The sequence below is a fragment of the Diadema antillarum genome, unplaced genomic scaffold, assembly GCF_040938485.1.
Source record: "Diadema antillarum isolate AM-2024a unplaced genomic scaffold, OU_Dant_1.0 seq00001041_RagTag, whole genome shotgun sequence".
Lineage (NCBI taxonomy): Eukaryota > Metazoa > Echinodermata > Echinoidea > Diadematoida > Diadematidae > Diadema > Diadema antillarum.
The window spans coordinates 1304878-1327063 of NW_027271872.1; the positions used below are offsets into that span (position 1 = coordinate 1304878).

General features: G+C 38.5%; 1 protein-coding gene across 1 annotated transcript in view; it reads right to left on the minus strand.

The window, feature by feature from the left end:
- Window positions 1-22186, minus strand: part of LOC139742980 (unconventional myosin-XVI-like) — a 215402-nt gene that overhangs the window by 149470 nt on the left and 43746 nt on the right. Inside the window, exons 8-10 of the mRNA XM_071653486.1 lie at window positions 15154-15355; window positions 13972-14113; window positions 12917-13076 (exon numbers count right to left, since the gene is read on the minus strand). Of these exons, the coding sequence (XP_071509587.1) occupies window positions 12917-13076; window positions 13972-14113; window positions 15154-15355 (504 nt within the window). The remainder of the gene's footprint in view (window positions 1-12916; window positions 13077-13971; window positions 14114-15153; window positions 15356-22186) is intronic.

Here is a 22186-nt window from a genome sequence, read left to right on the forward strand (position 1 = left end):
TGGAGCCCTGGTTTATAGGACATAAAGTAAGTTAGCGTCTTACTGACTGTGGTTCTTTTGTTTTGGCAAAACATGAACACAAAGGGGGTCTGATTTTTTTTTTTGTACATAGTACTTGTAGCAGACATTTATGCAGATTCTCCAACAGCATCGCTCCATTACGTCACTTCCTGCTATCAATGACGAAGAAAGGATGATGGCTGCTTGATTATCCATTCCTTGAGATTGCAGGAAGCTCACCTTTCTTGTGTGTGTGTTTCGTTGTGTGTGGTTCTGTGGTACTCAGTTACAAGGCGTGAAGGTCCGAGTCTTTTCATTCTGATTACACATTTCAATACAGGCAACTGATTCGAGTTTCGCAAAGCTGTTGAGGCAAATTCTTTGCACACTTGACCTCTGAACTGTCAGGTACACGTACTACACGAAAAACATTCTTATTTAACAAACACATTTTGTGTAGCGACAAAGCTTTCTGTCATTTTCTCAAATAGGCCCTACTTCTAAAAGTGCTCAGATGCTCAGATTTCACAAAGAGAACACGAGTTAAAAATGGGCATCAGTTATTGTTCCGATTTCTCTCCCTGCCGGCAATAACTTATTCAATAAGTCTTTGGACTGGGAAAAGTACACATATTCATTTGGCGAATTAGCGAATGAATTATTACACGAATTGTCTTTGCGAAAAGGAAATTAACCTTGTATATCTCCAAAGATAAACTTTGAACAGCCTGTCACATAGTAGGGAACAGCTGATTATTATCATTATTTGAATGAATTATCTATTGATGAAGCCAATAACCTTTGTAAATGTACACACGGAGAGCTGTCGTAAGTTCGCTATTTTGTGTTTTAGCTGTTATAAAATATCTCACATTATATATATATATAATGTGAGATATATATATATACACACATATCGTACTTTGTGTCTACACTTTTCAAACGCCATTGTGCGTCATGCCAATCACCACTTCATGAAATGTGGTGCGTGTATATCGCCGATCAGAGTCTTGCTCAGCTCATCAGTATTGCGCAATTCTAAAGCCCTCGCCGCCGCACGCTCTATGCCTTTTGTCTTCAATGGGGTCAAGAGCAATGCTCATTAGCATCTTATGCTCTACATGCTCTACAACGGAAGCGGAGTCTCGATCGGGCCAGCCTTTTGTCAAGGCCCTCTTGCTGTATGGTGAAGAAAGCCCAAATGTAGCTGAGTGGGGTTGCGCGCTGGCGCGGTCGGCTGGGCTCGCTTCGCTCGCCCATTACAGCGAGAGGGCCTTGACAAAAGGCTACGATCGGGCAAGAACAATAGGTGCAAAGCGCACCGTAAAGTCGATGGTTGGAAAAAAAAAATGTAACGGAAAAAAAAAAATGTCTCAAAGCAACCGTGATTTGGGACACTTTTACTAATTTTTCACACTGAAATTTTCTGAACAGATAAATAAAACACCAAGGAATCATTATCCGTCATTAAATAACTTCCCTATTTGACCCGAGTAGTGCATCCCCTTCATCTCTGGCTCATTACTGGAAAACTCCACGTGCGACATAGTACTCATTGTGAGAGAGCGCCACACCGAATAGACGTCACCTAATAGGTTGCAGCGTGAAAAGCTTAAACTTCTTTAGACGAGCATGGGATCATTTTCTTTCTTTCTTTCTTCCTTTCTTTCTTTCTTTCTTTCTTTCTTTCTGTCTTCTGTCTTCTTTCTTCTTTCTTCTTTCTTTCTTTCTTTCTTTCTTTCTTTCTTTCTCTACATATGTAAAATAAAGAGAATATGTGCGGAATCAAACACAAAATCCTTACGTTTTGTTTTCCCGTTACCCGACTATTGCAATAATGTCGAAAGATAACTTTACAACGAGAAATGACAGTGTTTGAGACAGAAAAAACAACAACAAAAAACGGGAAATAAAGATTTGTTGGATTTTTTTTTTCATCACTGGGTAATACTGTTCCGTAGAATCTTTGGTTAGAGGGATTTAGCATTGCGTGCTGGCCAACGCGGCTCTAGCTGAAAGTCAGGGGATCGCGGTGATCGAACAGCAATTACTCGTTTACCTTCCTGTATATCAAAACATCCTTTGAACTACTGCGTATTGAAAGTAACGTGTAAAGGATGGAGAAAAAGACAGTTTGTTTTGAACAAAACAAGCACAAGTGTGATGATGGCACAATACCAATATACACACTGTCTCGAATAAAGAGAATCAGGCGCTAGTGTAGGGCCTATTTTCATACCCATGGGGACTTATCAAATTAAACAAGTACCAACTTGCACCAAAATGACGAGAACGCTAAATATAGAATTTCCGATCACCTTCGTAAATTTGAACCGAACCCGTTATCGCGAATTACGGCAAATTGCATGACATCGATCAAAACAACTCGTGACTATATCTGTTCGATCTGAAATTGAAATTAGCCTCCTACACTCTTAAAAAGAAAAGGGTAAATCAACATTTAAAAGGGCTGAGGAGTGACAACGTTTTTAAGGTAATGTTGCATTCACCCTATCTATCCAGCTGAATCCAACGTTAGATGTGCTAGATACAGCTAGAAAAAGGGTGAATACAACATTTTGAAAACGCTGTCGCTCCTCGCCCCTTTTAAAACGCTGTTTTACCCTTTTCTTTTTAAGAGTGTAATGCTACGTGTTTTGGTTGAGCAACCGCCTCGACAGACCAACGGACATTATGCGCAATATGTAATCATACAGCCAACTTCACTTTCAGATTGTGTACGTGGCGGTCGTCGCAAAGCGAATAACTTTGGAGCTGTATTTCTTTATTTATTTATCTATCTTTTTATGGCATTCAGTTACATATATATATACCATCCATTCAATCCTAGATTGGAACTACTTTCTCGATGTTTTCCTCTCTATCTGTCTTTCGGTATATGCAATGCTGAATTTCGTGTAGGATATTTTCTGCTATTACTTTTCGAACAAGAATCCGCCTTAGGGCTGGGTTCCACTGCCGATCAAATCTGCATGTTATGATCTATAGTCCGACAGAGTGTTAAAAAATATCGTGTATAGGAGGAAGCCAAAACCAATGTCGATCAAGGTAGATCGATCACATCCAGATCGATTCCGATCGCGTCCTTGTCGAGAGAGATTTGATTGGCAGTGGGAATCCATCGTTTCCATACTTGACTTCATGTATAGTTGCTATTACAGGGCCTACAGTTCGGGACATAGAGTCAAACTTTCGTTTTATAGGCCTATACTGATGGTATTACGCGTGCATTGATACATAATAAAAGCATTTCCTTCCTTTGTACGTTAGCGTGGGGACGATTAGTGAAGTTCACCACGATAATAATGAAAGGCTTGACCGTCAAAAGAAAGATGACCCTTTCCCAGGAACAATGAAAGCAGTGTCCAGCTGTCTTGAAAGACACCATCCTGGCGGAACAATACAAGAAGAATCGAATAAGACACGCTGATTCAACAACACACACAACGAGACTCGTTTTAGACACAGCTCGCAGAGGGTGCGCTCGCTTGTGAGTTGGGGTATCCCTCTTGCCAACTAGCTAAGAAATCATGTAAGCCATTTTAATAGTGTAAAATTTGTATGAATTTTACATACTAATTTTGGTGCAAACACCACACATCACGAACAGCTTCTTAGTGTAACTGATTAGGCCTATGATAACACAAGCAGTTGTATGGGCATAGTATTCGCGCTGTTACGTCACTGATAGGCAATCACGGGACGGATACACTGATTTGGTCTATCAACAAACATCAATTAGAAAAGCTATCTTTTTCGATTCTCTGATTAGATAGAATGATGTGGAATCGGGTTCTTTAGTGTGATCACTGTAAAGGTAAGATTATATGCCTAACTAAGACTTGACTCATTTCAAAAGAGCGCGTACCCTTATGTGATCCCCAAAATTCATAAAGAAAGGGGGAATGGAGTAGGGGATATAATAGGCTTTACCAAACATGCCAAATGGAGCAGCATCGCGCTGTCGACGATGCTTTTAACACATGTCCGAAATCATTAATTTTCCTTCAAAATATATGCAGCTGAGAGTGATCAATTTCACTAACATAAAAGTCTTAATCTCATTTCGTTCTGTCCCTTCTTTTTCATTAATAGAAACCATAATGATGAACGAGGATTCAAATCCTTAGGTTGTGGCATTTCTATTGCGTTTGACGGTTAAATTGCGGTATTGTGAAGGTTTCCAATTGACAGGACACATAATTCGCTGTAATTTAGATCAGCTGTAGAACGCGGGCATCCAATATTGATCATTATTTTAAGAAATATTTGTGAAAGATCGTGAAGATATCTTACGATACTCAAATTTACATAATCATACTACCAAATACCCAACGTCGAAGAGCTCTGCAAACTTCATAGTTGTGTTGATGATATTAAGCGATGGTCTCGCGATAATCATTTGAAATTGAATTCTGATAAATCAGAATTGTCAGGCGGGCTAGTTTTCTCACAAAAATTTATCTCCCAGTCCGTCAGAGATCTAGGAGTTATGGTAGATAAGCATCTGAACTTTAAAAAACAACAACAAACGAACAAATGAAATAACACACACATTAAGAACTCATGTCGTTCTGCTGCTTCAGGGGTATTTGTAAAAATACATTATTAATATCCGTAAGTTATCGGAGCAGTCTTCCACCGAACGTCTAATTCACGCATTTGTTACTTCTCATCTTGACTACTGCAATTTCCTTCTTGTTGGTCTCCCTGCTTCGAGTATTGCACCAAATTCAAAATTCAAAATACAGCTGCAAGGCTTGTAACCCTGACAAAAACATCTGACCAAATTACTCCAGTTATCCAATCCCTCCACTGGCTCCCCATACATCAACGTATCACCTTTAAAATCATCCTTATTGTTTACAAGATAAATATTATGGATTAATCTTACCTCCCTTCCGCTCCTCCACTTCAGCCTGTTCTCTCTCTTCTCTCCAATTATCACGTGGTCCCGCACATACCCGCTATGGTGATATAGGACCTTTTCTGTATTTCCCCACCCCTTTGGAATAAACTCCCTCTCTATATTCGTATAGCTGAAAGTGTTGATATGTTCAAATCATTGTTGAAAACTTGTCTGCTTACTCAATCCTAATCTTGTTGTTGTTGTTGTTGCTGTTATGTACATAATGCTGTATCTTAATTATACCTCAATATTTTTAATGTATATATCGGGCATCCTTTCTCTTTATAAGATTATTGGTGCTGTTCGTTATTCCCAGGTTCGCTATTCCGAAGGGTCATTAATCTGAAACGCACAAATTTCCTATACCGAGGTTCGTTAATCCGAAAATGAAAAAGGGTTCGTTAATCCGAACATTGCGTTATTCCGACGGTTCGTTATTCCGGAGATTCGTTAGATTGAAAATGAAATTCGGAATAACGAAGCTTCGAAAAAACGAATCTTCGGACTAAAGAGTCTTGTGAATAACGAACCTTCGGAATAATGAGCTGTTACCAAGATTATTGGGCATTGGCAGGTTGATGTGCGATGCGTTGTAATGTGCTGGATTGTAAGCAAAAGTAAATATGTTATTTTTTCTTAATTGATCAACTTCATGTACATTAAAGTGTAGAGAGTTATATACGCCTACGCATGATCATCTTGATCTCAGTGGCCTCAAAATATAATTTAGAAGACATCCCAGTGCAGCTGTAACAAATCTGTTAATCCAAAAATTACACGAAGGTTCGTCATTCAAAAAGGCGAATTATCTATCTATGCCGAAAAATAAACGTATGGCTCATCCTGCATGATTTAGAAAATGAAATAAAGTCTCATCCACAGTTACAAAATAAGGAGATGCAGTTGAAAATAAAACAAAATGACCGGATTTCACAGCACACTCACCCGAAAGAGGAATACGTATCACACACGAAACCGCTTTCATCAATATTGGAGCATTGTACTATACATGGTGAATGTATGCTTTGCGTAAATCCAGTTTCCGAACACAAAAGCTATACTCTTGATAGCTTAGTCAGGGGAGCACAATTGACTGAAAAAAAAAAAATCATATCAATGAGATACTTCAACAGACTAAATAGAGAAATCACAGGCCTGCTTCTTAACTCTTTATGTGCCATGGTGGAAACACCCTGTGTGCCACGTTATTCTGAGACACGAAGGTAGTCATGCTTTGAGAAAGAATTCTGTTTTTCCAATTTGTATAACTTCTACAAATTTCTGTTAAGATGGGCGTAATAGTAGGCAAAGTTAAAGAGGAATGCCAAGCTTTGTTTCGATATAAATTGTATGCCGACTCTATTTTCAATTTTTTTTTAATGACCAGTTGCTACATTACTATAAAGGCATGACTTTTGCACATTAAACCGTGACAGAAACATAGAATGTACGAGTAAATCTAGTTGGGAACATCGCTTGATAGTCGTTCACCACATAGAATGCAAGTATGTTAGTATGAGAGGAACAAAAGCACGAGAAACGCTTTCATTGTGCCGCGGGATTAGCAGTAATTAGCGGTTTATTGATCCGTCTTGGCGGCTTTGTTTGTTGAGCAGAATATGCGAAGTTGGCACGCCGTCGACTGAGTCGGAGGTGCGAACGTGGCACATAAAGAGTTAAAGAGTTAGTATTGATATTATACACTCGATTTATTTAGTGCTCCACTGTGAATCGAGCGTAAAAATACAGTTTTGGTTATTGCTGAAAGCAAAACAGAAGAACACTTCGAATCGCAGCGTTTATGATTATATCATTATGCTTTACTTTAATGTAGCTTGTAGATACATGCATAGTACTTCCCGTGTCCGAGGCACTCGGATAGAGGTCATGAACTTCATGTCCAGTTTTATCATTTTTAGTATGTCAGTGTAGTTCATTCTTTTAATGCTAGATTTCATCAGCCCCCCCCCCCCCCATGCTGAGTCTGATATATCAATACCCGCCTTCACGATGTGCAAAATAGCGCGTTACTGAACATGCTCCAATACTCGAGGTTTTTTTTTTTTTTTTTCCAACTTCTCAGACAAAAGAGCGTGCACGCGAGGATTGTACACTTTTTGGTTCAGACGCTCCAGCCACCCTCGGAAAGTTGAGGGTTTTTTTTTGCAACCGTTCACACGTACAGAAAATAACCCGCTAATTGCCAATCGATGAAACTATTGTTCTTGTGCCTCACAGTGGTGTGGAGAGCACGCTGTTGTTAATGATGAGAATAAAAGAACTCAATCAAGTTTCTAAACCCGACCGTTCAAGTGCTGCCGGGGCAAATACCGCGCTCATTCAGAAATATCAGCAAGATTTCTGAGGTTATGCATCGCGCTACTGGTTCGCACTAATTTTCTGTTGTGTGTGTGTGTGTGTGTGTGTGTGTGTGTGTGTCCACATGTGCAAAAGACTGGAGTTTGCTAAAGGGTAACAAAAATTGAGTTCTGTAACATGCTAATTTGTGTACGTGTGAACCCCCGATTACAGGTATGTTGTAAGACTTTTGTTGGACTTTCCTACAAAAGGAGGTTTGATTCTAGCCTGCTCGCTTGCTGTGTTCTATCATTTATTTTGCAGTAACGTGTCTGTTTGTATTGCTGGTATGCCATACGGAATATTGTACCATGATTCCACCTTCCTGGGGACCGTTTCATGAAACTTTTTGTCAGTGATTTACACTGACAACTGTTAAAAGCTACTGAAATCCTTGCGTCTGACTGGCTGATGGCAAATTTGTCGGTGAAAACCTCCGACGAACTCGTTGATGAAACGCCCCCCCCCCCCCCCCCCCCCCCCCCCCCCCCGTTGATCTACTTTGCGATTCGTTTGCTTTGTATACGCCCTTGAACGGGTGGCGGTTTTTCATCTCTCTCTCTCTCTCTCTCTCTCTCTCTCTCATGTCATGATGATGATAGTCGTGTATTGAATGTTATAGGATATGACTATAAAACTGATCTGAATAGCAATGGTGATGACAATTACTACTGCTGGCATAAGTGACAGCTAAATGAACAGATGTTTCCTTGTTCTGATTTCACCTCTCCCTCATTTCTCACTCTTGTTTGCCCCCTCCTATGAATGATAAAAAAAAAACAACAACAACAACAACAACAGACTTAACCGCACAACAAGTCAGATAAATTCGTGCTGGCAACCAATAGACCTACGTGACACGTATCTTTTAGGTTGAAACTAACTTAATGGCCACGACAAATCATATCAGAGGAAATAATGGCAGAAGAAAAAAACTGACAACCCTTCTAGTATAAATTTCTGCGAAAACAGGTGCCCCCCCCCCAAAAAAAAAAGCGCGCACTGCAACTATTTCAGGTTATAAGCAGTCTGTAAACCGACCGAACGGCATAATTCTATTAAAATGTCGCCTTATCTTGGCTTCTTTAACAGTAAAAAAACCACACGTTGAACAGTATTGGTGTATTACACATTAATGTTAACACTAAAACAAAACAAAGGGGTTATTCGTCGCTTCATACTTACAATCAAATCACGTGTCAAAAAAAATAATGATGATATAAAAAAGGTCCCGAATGCCGAAGAAAATATCGCTTTCCTAGATGCCGCTGCAACAAGCTGAAGTTTATAGTGTAAGAGCTATACCTACCCAATTACACAACAGTAGGCCTACATAATATCATGGCAACATATATTGAAACTTCTTTCGATCTCACACTCATAAAATCTGCGTACCACTGCGTGTGAAAATTAGAATGAACATCAAGGACATATCAACTGAGAAGTTCCTCTAGATACTTCTTCCCGACTTGGCGATCATCAAACAGTAAAAGACGTGACTATTAATTTATTTGTATCGAATGTAAACTGTGTACTGTAAACGAAAAAAAAAAAACTATACGGAGTGCCTCCTCCGTTTATTGTCTTTGCCGTAACCATGGAGCTACTACGAAACCAAACAAGAAGCACGCATGGACGGCGCGTTTCATTGAACTTGATAACCACGTGTTTCGCACTTCGGCACATATTGCACTGCGCGAAACGTAGCGATTACCGTACTTGTGGCGGACGTACTGACTTTGGTCAAGGAATAAAAATGGAATACATTAAGAAAAATATTATGATATTGAAATACCGACATCATGAAAATGTTTGAAAACAACGAATGATTATGGAGTATAGAAATGAAAATGCCAAACAAAGATTTTCATTCGCTCATAGGAAAGCTCTCTAGAAGAGATGAATGCATCTCCCCTCGTATGGCAGTATAAGTTTCCCCAACAAGCTGAGGTTAGTGAGGTGTACACCAGGGCTCGACACTAACGGTGGCTCGGTGGACCGGGGCCACCAAAAACGCACGTCGGGCCACCAAAAATAGTCGGATGTTTGCCTTTACTTTTGGAAATGGACGGCGGTAACAGTCGACTCCGTATAAGATGCTAAAATAAATGTCAGATGTTGTTTTTATTTTTGGAAATGAATAACGGTAATATTCGACTCCGTACGGTACTAAAATAAATGTCGGATGTTTGCTTATATAAACCAAGGATGCTTATACTTTTCGATTTGAATAACGGTAAGATTCAGCTCCGTACGGTGCTAAAATTAATGTCAGAAATTCGATTTTGCGTTCGGAAATGAATAACAGTAATGATAGCGACTCCGTACGGTGATTAAATAAATATCGCATGTTTGCTTTGACGTTCGGAAATGACTACTAATGATATACAACTCCGTACGATGATAAAAGAAATGCCGGGTATTTGCTTGTGCGTTCGAAAGTAAATAGCAATAACATTCAGCTCTTAAAGATGTTAATATAAGTGTCGGAAATTTGCTTTGACGTTCGGAAATGAATAACAATGATATTGAACTCCGTACGTCGATAAAATAAATGCCGGATGTTTTCTTTCAAGCTCTGGATTTGTGGAAAGGTAATAATGTACGTTCATCACTTTTTTTTTCATGATTCATTCAAGAATTTCGGGAGTCTGACAGCCATCGGATCTCGTTACGATGTTTTTGTATTGTTTACAGACAAGTATGGCAAACATGAGATCAAGGCTTCATAGAAGATGAATTACCCTGGTGGCAATCATTGAACGACAATTTCAATTCAATGGGCAATCGTCGGGACCACTCGCGATGTTAGAAAAAATAAACACCTCAGCATCGAGCAATTTCTATTATTGAATGAGCAATCGTCGGGACGATGTGCGACGTTTCAAACTCATACCAAACGGTGATTTAAGTTCAATGGGCAAGCCTAGGGACGATGCGCGACGCTTTAACAATTACTAAGCGCGTCTCTGACCAGTGATTCAAGTTGAATGGACAATCGTCGGGACGATAAGTGCGACGTTTGAACAATTATGGATTAACAAACTTGCCACGGAACGGTGATTTAAATTCAATGGTCAATCGTCGGGACGATGAGCGACGCGAAACCATCACCAAAAACTTTACAAAACGTTTAGTCAAGTTGAATACGCAGTCGTCGGGGACGATGTGCGACGTTTGAACAATCACTGAAACGCTTCGCCGATCGACAAAAGACCTCCTTAATTGATTGGTCGCGACGAAAAGAGACGACTTCGTTCCGACTCGTCGGAACCATCTTTTGTTGATATTTATAATGAGCCAAAAAGAGCGCAGTAATGAGCACATGAGGCCCAAAATTTGGATCGTCGGGGACGATTGGCGACGATCTTTTGTCTCATATCGTCGCGACGAAGATATCTCCCTAACACAGTTTTTCTGTTGTGCCTTAGTTATTTTTTGTATTCAAAGCCAGGTCCCTGTGGTCCTTAACATGGACTTGATTAATTACTTCAGAGTGATTTTGAAACTGCATGGCAAATTGTTTTGATGCAAATTTAAAATGAATATAGCACTTCATGGAACTTCAGCTTTCTTTTTTCAAAAAATAATGGGCAGCATGAGAGCTAATGATGTATGTAAATATTTTTCAAATATAAGTGATACTTCTATCCTTTATTGCAACCAATTGACAAACTGCTCTACACTGAGGTAAATACATGTAACTTCCATCCTTTAGTACAAAAATCTTAAAGGATGGCAAAACCTGTGATATAAATGTCAATCTAAGGATATTGCTATGGAGAGTATTGGAGGGGAAGTTTGTTGTGCTCAATTACAGATACTGGGACTTCATACATCTCAATGCATAACATCATGAATCGATTCCCATGATTGTATTTCTCTGTCATTAACCCATTGAAGAGGGGCTGAATTTGCTACAACACGCATTTCCCATAGACACCTGCCCGGGCATTCCCGGGACTCGTCCTCAATGGGTTAACAGACTCTAACAACAAATACGCTCATCACCACTCTATGAGATTTAAGAGTGATTAAAATGAGATTTGAGATAATCCAATATCTAATTCCTCATCTTCTGTAGGAGACCCACAGTAAAGATATTCTTTGACCAGAAAACATCTTTGGCACTTCAATACTCAATGTTAACTTCTGTCCACAGTATGATCATTCTTTTCACAACATTAATTTTGGTCTTGCTTATGCGTAAGAGATGCTATTTTAGAATACAATAGGGTGGAAATGAGATGTTTATCAAACAGGGGCGCATCACTTGTGATGGATATGTTCAATTTGCCTCATGAATGATTGGTCTGGCACAAATTATGGCGGGAAAGATGATCTCTTTAAACATGAGAGAGAATTCCTAACACTGTGTACAAGCAACAATAATTCATACTATGATTGCAAGCATTTATGAAAGATGATCAAGTTGAGGAGGATTTGAAATGAAGATATTTTGATGGTAGATGTTACAAGGTGAATGCCAAAAGTCGCTGAGAATTGGTGGTAAAATTTGGGGGCTCATCTAGCATTTGTTGAATGTCATGATCTAAAATTGGGAGTAATATTTACCTTGGATTCATCATATTTTTTCTAGTTTGTTTTTTTTTTCAGATCAAAGACAAAGGTAAAAATACTCAAATATTAGTCACAGTAATCTGATGATAGTACAAAGGGAACACAGAAGTACAAAAGAACAGAGATTTAAAAGAATACTGGAAGCTACTTCACATTTATTTGCTAATCAACTTTTCTACTGCTACCAGTGCCAAACTACCTCCCTTCTCCAGGTAAACATATAAATCAAGCTTACCATGAGTGACAAGAATTACACATGTAACTGAAGAAATTTTCCTTTTTTAATTTTCATAATGGAAAAATAAAATCCAGAGAGATTTCTTTGATGTATCACTCTTCTGGAAAGTGCCTTATAGATCAACCATATGCATGAATATTAAAAGGAGCTTAAAGGGACAGAATTCCCATCACTCACTGCCTTCTGCCCTTGTTTGTCAAAGTGAAATGTGCACAAATACCTTTTGAAGTGCTTATTGCATAACAAGCAAATTAAGTGTAAAAGTCTCATTTCCCACCATTTAAGTTTTGAGAACAGCTGAAATATTCTTACACTTTCATATATGACAAAAAGCATTAAATCTACAACCTCTTGAATCCTCTAGATTTCTTTTTTATACATATTCAAATCCAACATGAAATATATACCGACATGATACAATGTAGTCAAAGGGAAAAAATATCAATGTCATTGATATTAATCTTATATTTTTAGAGCATTCTGTTTCGGCACAAAGTACTTATGCATGATGTTGATCAGGTGACCACAACTTACCACAACATGAAAGAAGATATCAATATCTTTAGAATTATCTTTTGATATAATCTCTGGAATCATCATAATTACATAGAGAAGGAGAGAACACATCCTAATAACTCTTTGGTTGAGAAAGATAAGGGCGTTAAGAAGTGCCACTAACACCATAGATTATGGGAACCTTAACGCCCTCATCTTCATACTCAACCGATGCTATGTTATTTTTAGAGCATCTTTTCAGAGAAAAAGCAGTACATGGTGACAAGTTGCAAAGATGCGGTGGTTTTTCTCACCCTGTCATCGTCCTTGACAACCTTGAGGCCGACGCCCTGGAAGTTGTCCTCCTCCTCCACTGCATCTTGACCCTTCTGGGCCTCACTCCCTTCCTCCTGTAACCTTGTCTCCGCCTCAAAGAGCTGGTCTGTCTTCGATAGGGGTGTCGCTCGGGATCGGCTAATATTTTGAAGATGCAGTAGTAAATGCCGTTACTTCAACCTCCCTAAACATACTTTTTTTTTCATGACCTATATATGTAAAACACTTATCTTACTGTATGGAATATGTATATTTTTTTATTTGGAAATAAACGAGCAAACTTATGCACTTGGAAGTAACTTGCCAAGATAATCTATAAGCAATTTATTAGCATACAACAAAACTTCCCTGTAATGAATTTAGAAAAAAAGAGAGAATTTAAACACTAGAAAAACACTCAGAGAGTGCAGACCTCTGCCAAGCAGCTCATTTCCACCCATACACGCATGCTGAAAATCGCCCTTATATTTCCCAATGATAAAGAAGCCTTTCTGTTATGTATACAAATCTAGCTCATTAGCAGCTATCTGCATGCTGCGTCTCAAGTGTGTGCTCAGTGTATGTATGCACACCTCAAATATGCGCAGCTTGAGCTCTCTCATTTGTTGGCCCTACTTGCCAATGATAATCCTTCAAAAAAATTTTTTTAAAAAATATCCTGGATCCAGATGGTTATCCAGATCACTGTCAAAATTTGATAACCTGTTCCTAGTTTCACTATCACATTTTCCTGTAAGTTTCATTTAAACCCGTTCACAATGTTTTAAGTTGTTTAACAAACAGACAGACAAACAAACAAACAAACAGCAACAAAGAATAACACAACCCCATTGGCAGAGGGAATGGAAAGAAAGGAGATTTGCATATGTATGATCATTGCAATATATATTTCAGATCACCAACAAATGACTCCTTTTAAAAAAAATTTTCTTTGTCATGCTTAATTGAAACTGTTCTGTGATTATCTGCACATAGAGATGTTTGGCATGCCCACAATGACAAAAATAACAGTAATCCTACTAAAGGCACTTACAGCGTTTTGCTGTTGACTCTCTCCAGCTCGACTTCTGCGTCTTCATCGTCGTAGTCTGGGGCAGGCGAGGGCGGTGTCACCGGGTTGTACTCCTGCTCGGCGGTTTTCAGGATCTCCTCGATCAGCTCCGAGGTCGCCAAGTCTGAGAGGAAAGAGAAAGTCACATGACTCTTTACGGCACAAGCACACTGCCGTCAAATCCCCCCTGACTCCTAATGGGTCAAATGTTTTGATCTAATTTTGTCACTACATTAATGTCTCTCAAAAATAACCACATCCATACTGCAACAGTCTATAATTGAAGCTTTGGAGAATTAATACGAACACATTAAAACATCCTTAGTGGTGCCTTTTCAGCCTGAGTTGATTAAATAGCTTGTCATGCATGGTTTTTTTTTTTTTTTTTTGTTCTGACATTTGGCACATGACTAATTAGACAATAACAGGCTAATTTGCACCATTTTTTTTACCAATTACGGAATTTGTATTTAAAGGAATGGTATCGTTTTGGTTGAGATGGTTTCGGTTCAGGTTTCCAACTTTTTTATGAGATAATGAGAAATCTCTTGTGAAATATGAAAGAGCATACGATTCTAGGAGGAATTCAAACTTTATTCGATGAAAATTTGTTTTGAAATGGCTGAGATACACAGAATTAAACAAAGAGGCTCTAATAAAAGGTGGGACCCATCCATTTAATAAGGACAACATTGTTTTGCTTTGTTTTTGGATATCTCAGCCATTTCAAAACCAAATTTCTACAAATAAATTTTGAATCCCTCTCAGAATTGTATGCTCTTTGATATTTCATTGAAGTGGTTTCTAATTATCTCTTAAAAAGTTAAAATCTGAATCCCTCATCTCAACCAAAACAATACCACTCCTTTAAAACTCAGAGAGTATACACTACATATTTTTCTAAACCTTGAAGTTGAACCTTCAAATGCCTAGAAGTATGTCAAACACATCCACTCCCTTTGACCTGAATTCATTTATGCATACCATGACACAAGACAAAAATATTCTAAAATTGTGTAAAAATATCATATCAAGAAAAGTGAGGAAAATTTTGATGGAAATGTAATGCCTATAGGCTCTGAGTCTGCAGTTGCTTGAGACTGTAAAAACACATTTGTACCATTTCAATAATTGTTATAATAAATTTTCCATGAGTGCACTGACCAGCTGGTTTCTGCTCTTGCACGCTGAAGAGGCCAGGGTTGGCATTCCGCTTGACCAGTAGCTTGACCATCTTGGTCTGGCCGAACTTGGCAGCGACGTGGAGCGGGGTGAGCCCCTCATCGTCCAGGGCATCGACGTGGGCCCCGCGGTCAAGCAGCAGCTTGGCGACCTCCCGGTAGTTGTTGGCGGCCGCAATGTGAAGCTGAAAGACACAACAAGAACATCACAACAAATGTTCGTAAGTGAAGAATAACATGACAAAATTAGCATATCGTTCTCACTTTTGGTCCATGTGCAGGTCAGCATCCTCACAACAGTTGTTGGTAGTAAAGCTACAAAGTGGACAGTACCAGAACATTATGACACTTGTCAGAAGACACTTAACATTACAGGTGACATGTAAGCATTACTTTCACTTATAGTTCAAAGCAGTTTGAACCATTCAGTCAAAACAAAACCCAAACAAACAAATGGAGACTGAAAATACAGTAGAACACAAAGTACAAACAACTATTCAATGTATGACCTGGAATTTAAGAAAGCACTTCAACGTTGTGAACACGGCCTCTAAACAAAGATATGACAAAAGTATTCAGAACAAATCATAATTACTTGAAAAACAAACATCTCACACACAAACTTCACATCAAATCTGGATCCCTCATCTCAACCAAAACTATACCATCCCTTTAAAACTCAGAGAGTAGATGTTATATAATTTCTTTTTTTAAATCTTGAAGTACATGAACCTTCAAATGTCAAGAAGTATGTCAAACACATTCCGTGTATCATGAAACAGAGAGGAATATTCTAAAATTTCATCAAAAATATCCCATCAAGGAAATCTAGGAAAAGTTTGACGGATTTGAGGCAAAATAACCAATAAACTTAATGCCTCTAAGATCTGCAGTTGCATGGGACTTTAAAAACATACTTGTACCAGTTCAGTAATTGTTACATTGTCCATGAGAGCACTGATCAGCTGGTTTCTGAACAATCTTCCCGACCAATTAAAGGCCCACAGCAAATTTTTGGACTGTATAGTGAGACATGAAACTAAAGATAGCGGATACTGTGGTATGCTGCAATTATTGCCAAAAATTCCAATACTTATACAATCTAAAATTTGCTAGCAGTCAATAACACTCAAAATAAATAAAGTTAGGATAGAAAAAAGATATACATATATCACAAAACTGAATATAATATGACTTAATGACAGAATGAAGAAATCAGTAAAAAAATTATAATTTTATTAAAAAGATACTAATATACAGATAAAGTAATAGATTTACAAACAAATAAAAGTGACTCAATAGTGACTTATACATAAACAATTACATAGAAATATACATGATATTGTTTAAAAAATGCATATTGCATAAACATACATCCATACATAAACTACCAATCAGAGATGAACTGCTTTCTGAGTAATCATTGCATTCATAGTAGCATCCACGGAACAATCTACTCTCCTGACAGCACAACTTTCAAAGTTTCAGCTCCAATACAGGCATGAAACTATACATCACAATAGATTATCTACCATGTACAGGTGCATATCTTTCTACACCATCTAAAACATCCAATGAAAGTGGAGCATCAAAGATGTCCTTCACCCGTTGAGGACGGACTGATTTTGCTACAACACGCATTTCCCATAGACACTTGCCCGAGTATACTCGGGACTCGTCCTCAACGGGTTAATGATAGCAATCTTCAGATAGCTTTGGAGAGTTGTTGGAGAGAAATTAACACTTTCCTTGTCTTAGGAATACACATATAATTCACCCCTCAAACTAATCATGTCACTACATCTTTCATTTCATACAACATTGTCATCCATTTTCAAAAACATTATAATAATGCATACCTTGTGGGGCAAATTGCCGAACAGCACTGCTCAAATAAAACTCAAGACAACCAACACTATAATGGAGTCATCAGAAAAGACAATAACACCTGTAACAGCATCTTATTAATGGCAAAAGTTTGGAAAAAATCACTAAAAGATCATGTCAGGATTTAACTGAAGTATCCATGTAAGTATACCTTTAAGCCCACGGCTCTTGCGGGAAAAATTGTGATTGTGTTTACCAATGTGCGTGCAGTTTGCAACCCAACCTCACTCTTTGGAATATGCTTTGGGTAATCACTATATATCTATATGCAAAGAGTAGTGCATATACCATCAGGTGGACAACTTCTCTCATATCATGGGTCTAGTATATAATATAAGCTTTTACAGGCGAAATATTTAATGATGCATGTACAGATTATCCAAATTGTAAACGGGGCTTTGCACAGACTTGCTGATAACTCATCACCCAAGTAAAGCGAAGACTCACATTACGCATAGGAACCACCTGTATCTTGACCGCATTCGTGCGCACGTTCAAGGTGAGAATCAGCGAGTCGCTGTCGTCGGCGTCCATGATCGACCCGCTTGAGGGCAGCATCCGACAAAAAACAAACAAACAAGGAGCACACAAAGTCTTCCGACCAAATCACATCGGTTTCCTCTGCCACGTCCCTGAGGGGGAGCAGCCGTCACTTTCGATTGATTTTGACATCACTGTTGCGCGAATGACACGCCAACTTCGCTCCAAGCCCACGAATATGCTCCAATTTGGTCGCCCGGCAACCACCCGTATTCAATATCCTGTACACTTTTGCAGAACAAATCCCATCCACATCGAGTCAGTCAGAAACATTTATTTCCGCAAGAACACAAAAATTCCCCAAAACTAGCAATCCATCGTGCGTAGAAGACGAGAATACTTGATGGACATGCATGCATGCTTCCGATTACAGGTGTGTATCGGTACAGAGCGGCAGCAAATTAATCAAAATTAGAGCAAATTTCCTCTGGTAGATTTCATGCTTGTGTACAGCATCAGCTGAAAACTTCCCATGCTCAATTCTGGAATGGCATGTTCTTATGCTAGCTGACATTATACTGCATAACATTTTTTTTTTTGTTTTGCCTGCAGTCTGGGCAAACCCTGGGCTGTGTTCACCAATCACATCTTCGAGATACTCAGGGGAAGAGGATCATTCTATGATACACCATTAAGCCATGATCAAATGGGCAGGATGGGACTCTAAAAATTCTGCTAGGCTTGTTTCCTCTCTCTCACTCTCTCTCTCTCTGCAAATTGTAGGAATAGCAAAATCCATCTGATCAAAAGTTAAAACAAGTTTGCTATTTTTGCAAAAAAAAAAAAAAAATTGACAACTCGGCGTGTCTGACTAAGCGTTCACATGACTATGTTGAAATTAAGATCTCAATACTGCAGAGTATTACCCAAATATTAGACAGACTTTGCACGGAGATTCTCCGCGCCGCAATCCCTACATCTCGTCAGCTGGTTTGATATCCCATAATGCTGCGGCGGCTCTGTCTCGTTTCCTGGGACGTTTTACGGAGAAATTACCGCCGATATCAGCCCAGTCGAGATCTAATTGATGTCTCAATACGAGAAGGAATCATGACTTTCTGCAGTTGCCGACAGCTGCAACAAATTTGCTCCGATGAATATTTGCCCAAAACAGACATACAATACCCCAAAAAAAGGTTTGAGAATTTTGAGCTAGTTCTTAATTAAGCCCTTTTGATGACTGATCCTAAGATCTTGCAAGGTACAAAAGCCTGAGCTCTGTGTCTAAAAGGAGTGACTTCATTTTGTGAGAGTTTATTTATCCCTTCCCTCCTCCCCTCCTTCTGCAAAACCAAACAAAGAAGAATGAGCGCAGAAAGAAATTTTAAAGAAAATATCAAACTGGATGACAAGTAAAGTAGAATTGATATCAAAGATCTTTCTTAATTCATCATGGTCTTCCTCTATGTATATAATCTGGGAGAGCAATATACACACAAATGAAGTTAGAAGATAAACAAATGTTGACCTTCATGTTCCTGACTTCATCAGCAAGACCTGATAATTCCCCTTCATATCTCACTTCATAAAGACAAGAAATTCAAGGAATCATAAAACCTACACATGATGAGGAGAGTGCAGTAGCAAAGGACAAAGAGAGATAGATTGACAGATAGATAAAAAGACAGAAAGATATTTTGATTGATCAATACTGAAAGAGTAAAAATAAGAGTGAGAGAGGGACAGCAGGCCATGAAAAGAATAAAGAAATCAAAGCCAAAATATGAATGTGGATTGAGTGGAAGCAGCAATATCAGTAGCATACATCAGTGAAAGTTTGAGGAAAATAAGAAACTTGTTTAAAAATTTTGAATTTTCACAATTTTGGTGCCATCATTGCTGGATAAAGACACTACTTCAGTTCATGACATCATTATAAACACTGATATAAAGGAAATATAAGGAGAATTCCCTGAAATTTCATTTTTCATGAAAAGTACACACTCCATCAACTTGTAATACTGATATATGCTAAGGGGATATCCTCCTAATTTCTGAAAGAGGAAAGTCAAGTGCTTCTACATTATGCTAGCAAGTGAAAATATGTTGAATTTTCTTTACATTTTCTTTATATGTGACCCTGCATCACAAAACCAATAAAATGCCACCAGACATGGATTCTTGGTTAAGTGAAGATTCTGAAAGAACAGACTTTAAGCTTTTGAATAACTCAATTCAAACAGACTCTCGTACCCTATCCTAACATAGGAAAGAAAGCACACACTCTGGAAAGTGTAAACAGAGAAAAGAGGCTCTAAAGTACAGGATCTATTCTGAAGTACAGGATCTATTCAAGTGCTTTAATCTTTAAGGCAAGCCGTGCTTGCTGTGCTATGAATGTGACAAAAAACAGGATGTAAACTACCGGAGCAACAATAATGAAGTGGTCATCAGATTACGCTGAAATTAAGCATGCTTTATCAACATATTCTGCAGATGATTGATGCCAACTTTCAAACTTTCAAAGCAGTAGCACCATCCTTTCCAAAGTTATTAGAGTTGAAAGTGAAGAGTATGGATAGGGTTCTTAAGGAATGAAAAGGGGAATCTATAAGACACACCTAATCACACTATTCTACGAAAAAGTGTTTGAGAAAAACTGCTAAAAACACAATTTCCTGTTCATTTTATGATCCAAACTTTATTATAATGTAGAAGAAGACATGCTCTTTCAGAAAATATGAAAAACTCAAGAGTGGCTGGGTTGACAAATTTCACCTATTTTCAGTCCTTACACAAAATCAGTGAGTGTGACTTTTTGTTGGTTTTGTGATGCACGGTCACATATTCTTGTCTATAATAATGTCATGAAGTGTAGTAGTCTCCTTATCACCGATGACGACACCTAAAATTAGAAAATTCATAACTTTTGAATCACTTGTCAAATTTTCCTCAACTTTCATTGCTGTGTTATACTGATATTACTGCTTTCACTCAATTCATATCTATATTTGGGTTTTGGTTACTTTTAAGACAAGTTCAGAGACTACAGTTTGTATGAACAGGAGATTGAAACTGTATAATGTACCAAGAAACAAGTCATTTGACACAAGTAGAAAAAGGAAAATAGAGAATGAAAACAAGATAATAGAAATATTAACCCCAAATATCAATACAGTGCTCCCCTATGATTGGTGATGCAGTAAATAGCCAGCGTATATTAAATGAGCATGCAGGCAAGGAAGTCAGCCTTGTAAATACCATTGCAGTATTCTCAGGGCTGAAATGGTGTATTTTGGTGAAAAAACACATATTTCACCTTTCCTGCGATTGACATAAGAATTGTGCAAACATACAATTAAAAAAAAACCAGTATTTTGAGTGAAACCTGCTGTATTCTGGGCAAAAACAGTACATAATACTCCAAAAAAGTACAACTTCACATCTCTGTGTAGGTGTTGCACCGACCCTAGGGTTGATCATACTTCCAAGTCTATACAACTTTATAAACTTGTGGAATATCGTAGAATGGCTGCAGGCAATATGCCACTCTGATTTCACACCCCTACAGAGAAGGTGTTTGTGGTGTTAAAGGACAAGTTCACCTTCATAGACATGTGGGTTGAGTGAAGGCAGCAATATTAGTAGAACACATCAATGAGAGTTTGAGGAAAATTGGACAATCCGTTCAAATGTGATGAATTTTTTAAGTTTCTGCTCAGTCACGGCTGGATGAGAAGACTAATATAGCTTGTGATGTCACATGAGTACAACGATATAAAGAAAGTATAAAGAAAATTCAACATATTTTCACTTTTCTCGCCTAACAAAAGGCCACTCAACTTCTCTCTTTTAGAAGGCATGAGTAATAATATTACCCTTAATATACGTCAGTAACAAGTTGAAGAAATGTGCACTTTATTCAAAAAGTTAAGTTTTGTGAAATTCTCTTTTTATTTTCCTTATGTCGTTGTACGCATCTGACATCATACGCTGTAGTAGTCTTCTCATCCAGCAGTGATTGCGCACACACTTTAAAAATTCATAACTTTTGAACAGATTGTCGGATTTTCTTCAAACTTTCACTGATGTGTTCTCCTAATGTTGCTGCATTCACTCAACCCACATGTCTATAAGGGTGAACTTGTCCTTTAAAGACTTTCAGCTGCTTGAAGGTTGGAGGATTTCTTTCCATTGATCAAGTGAGGGATCAAATATGCGCAAATAATTTTGAAAGCATGTTGGTATCACACATGCGGGTACACGAGTATTCACATCCTGTTACATACACTGTAGGACCACACAAGTCATCATGATGTTTTTACGAGTAAACGCCGCCAACTCATCTCCCCACAAATACCGGACAAGCCCTGAATGACGTGACGATACTCCGGTGTCCTCCCTCGACAGGAAACGCCCCAATTTGCCATCTCAGCTCACACAAATTCACCAGCCAACACCTCCTTAAAACCCCAGGGCGTGAAGTAAGAAAATTCAGCCAGGGACGTTAGCCCAGGGCGAGAGGAGGGGGGAGGGGGGAGTCGGCCAATGGGGCTTGGGGTTACCGTGGTATCATTTCCTGCATCTAATGGCCTATTAAGCTGTCTGGCACTTAATTTGTCTTAATTCAAGTTCAGTGCTGGGACATT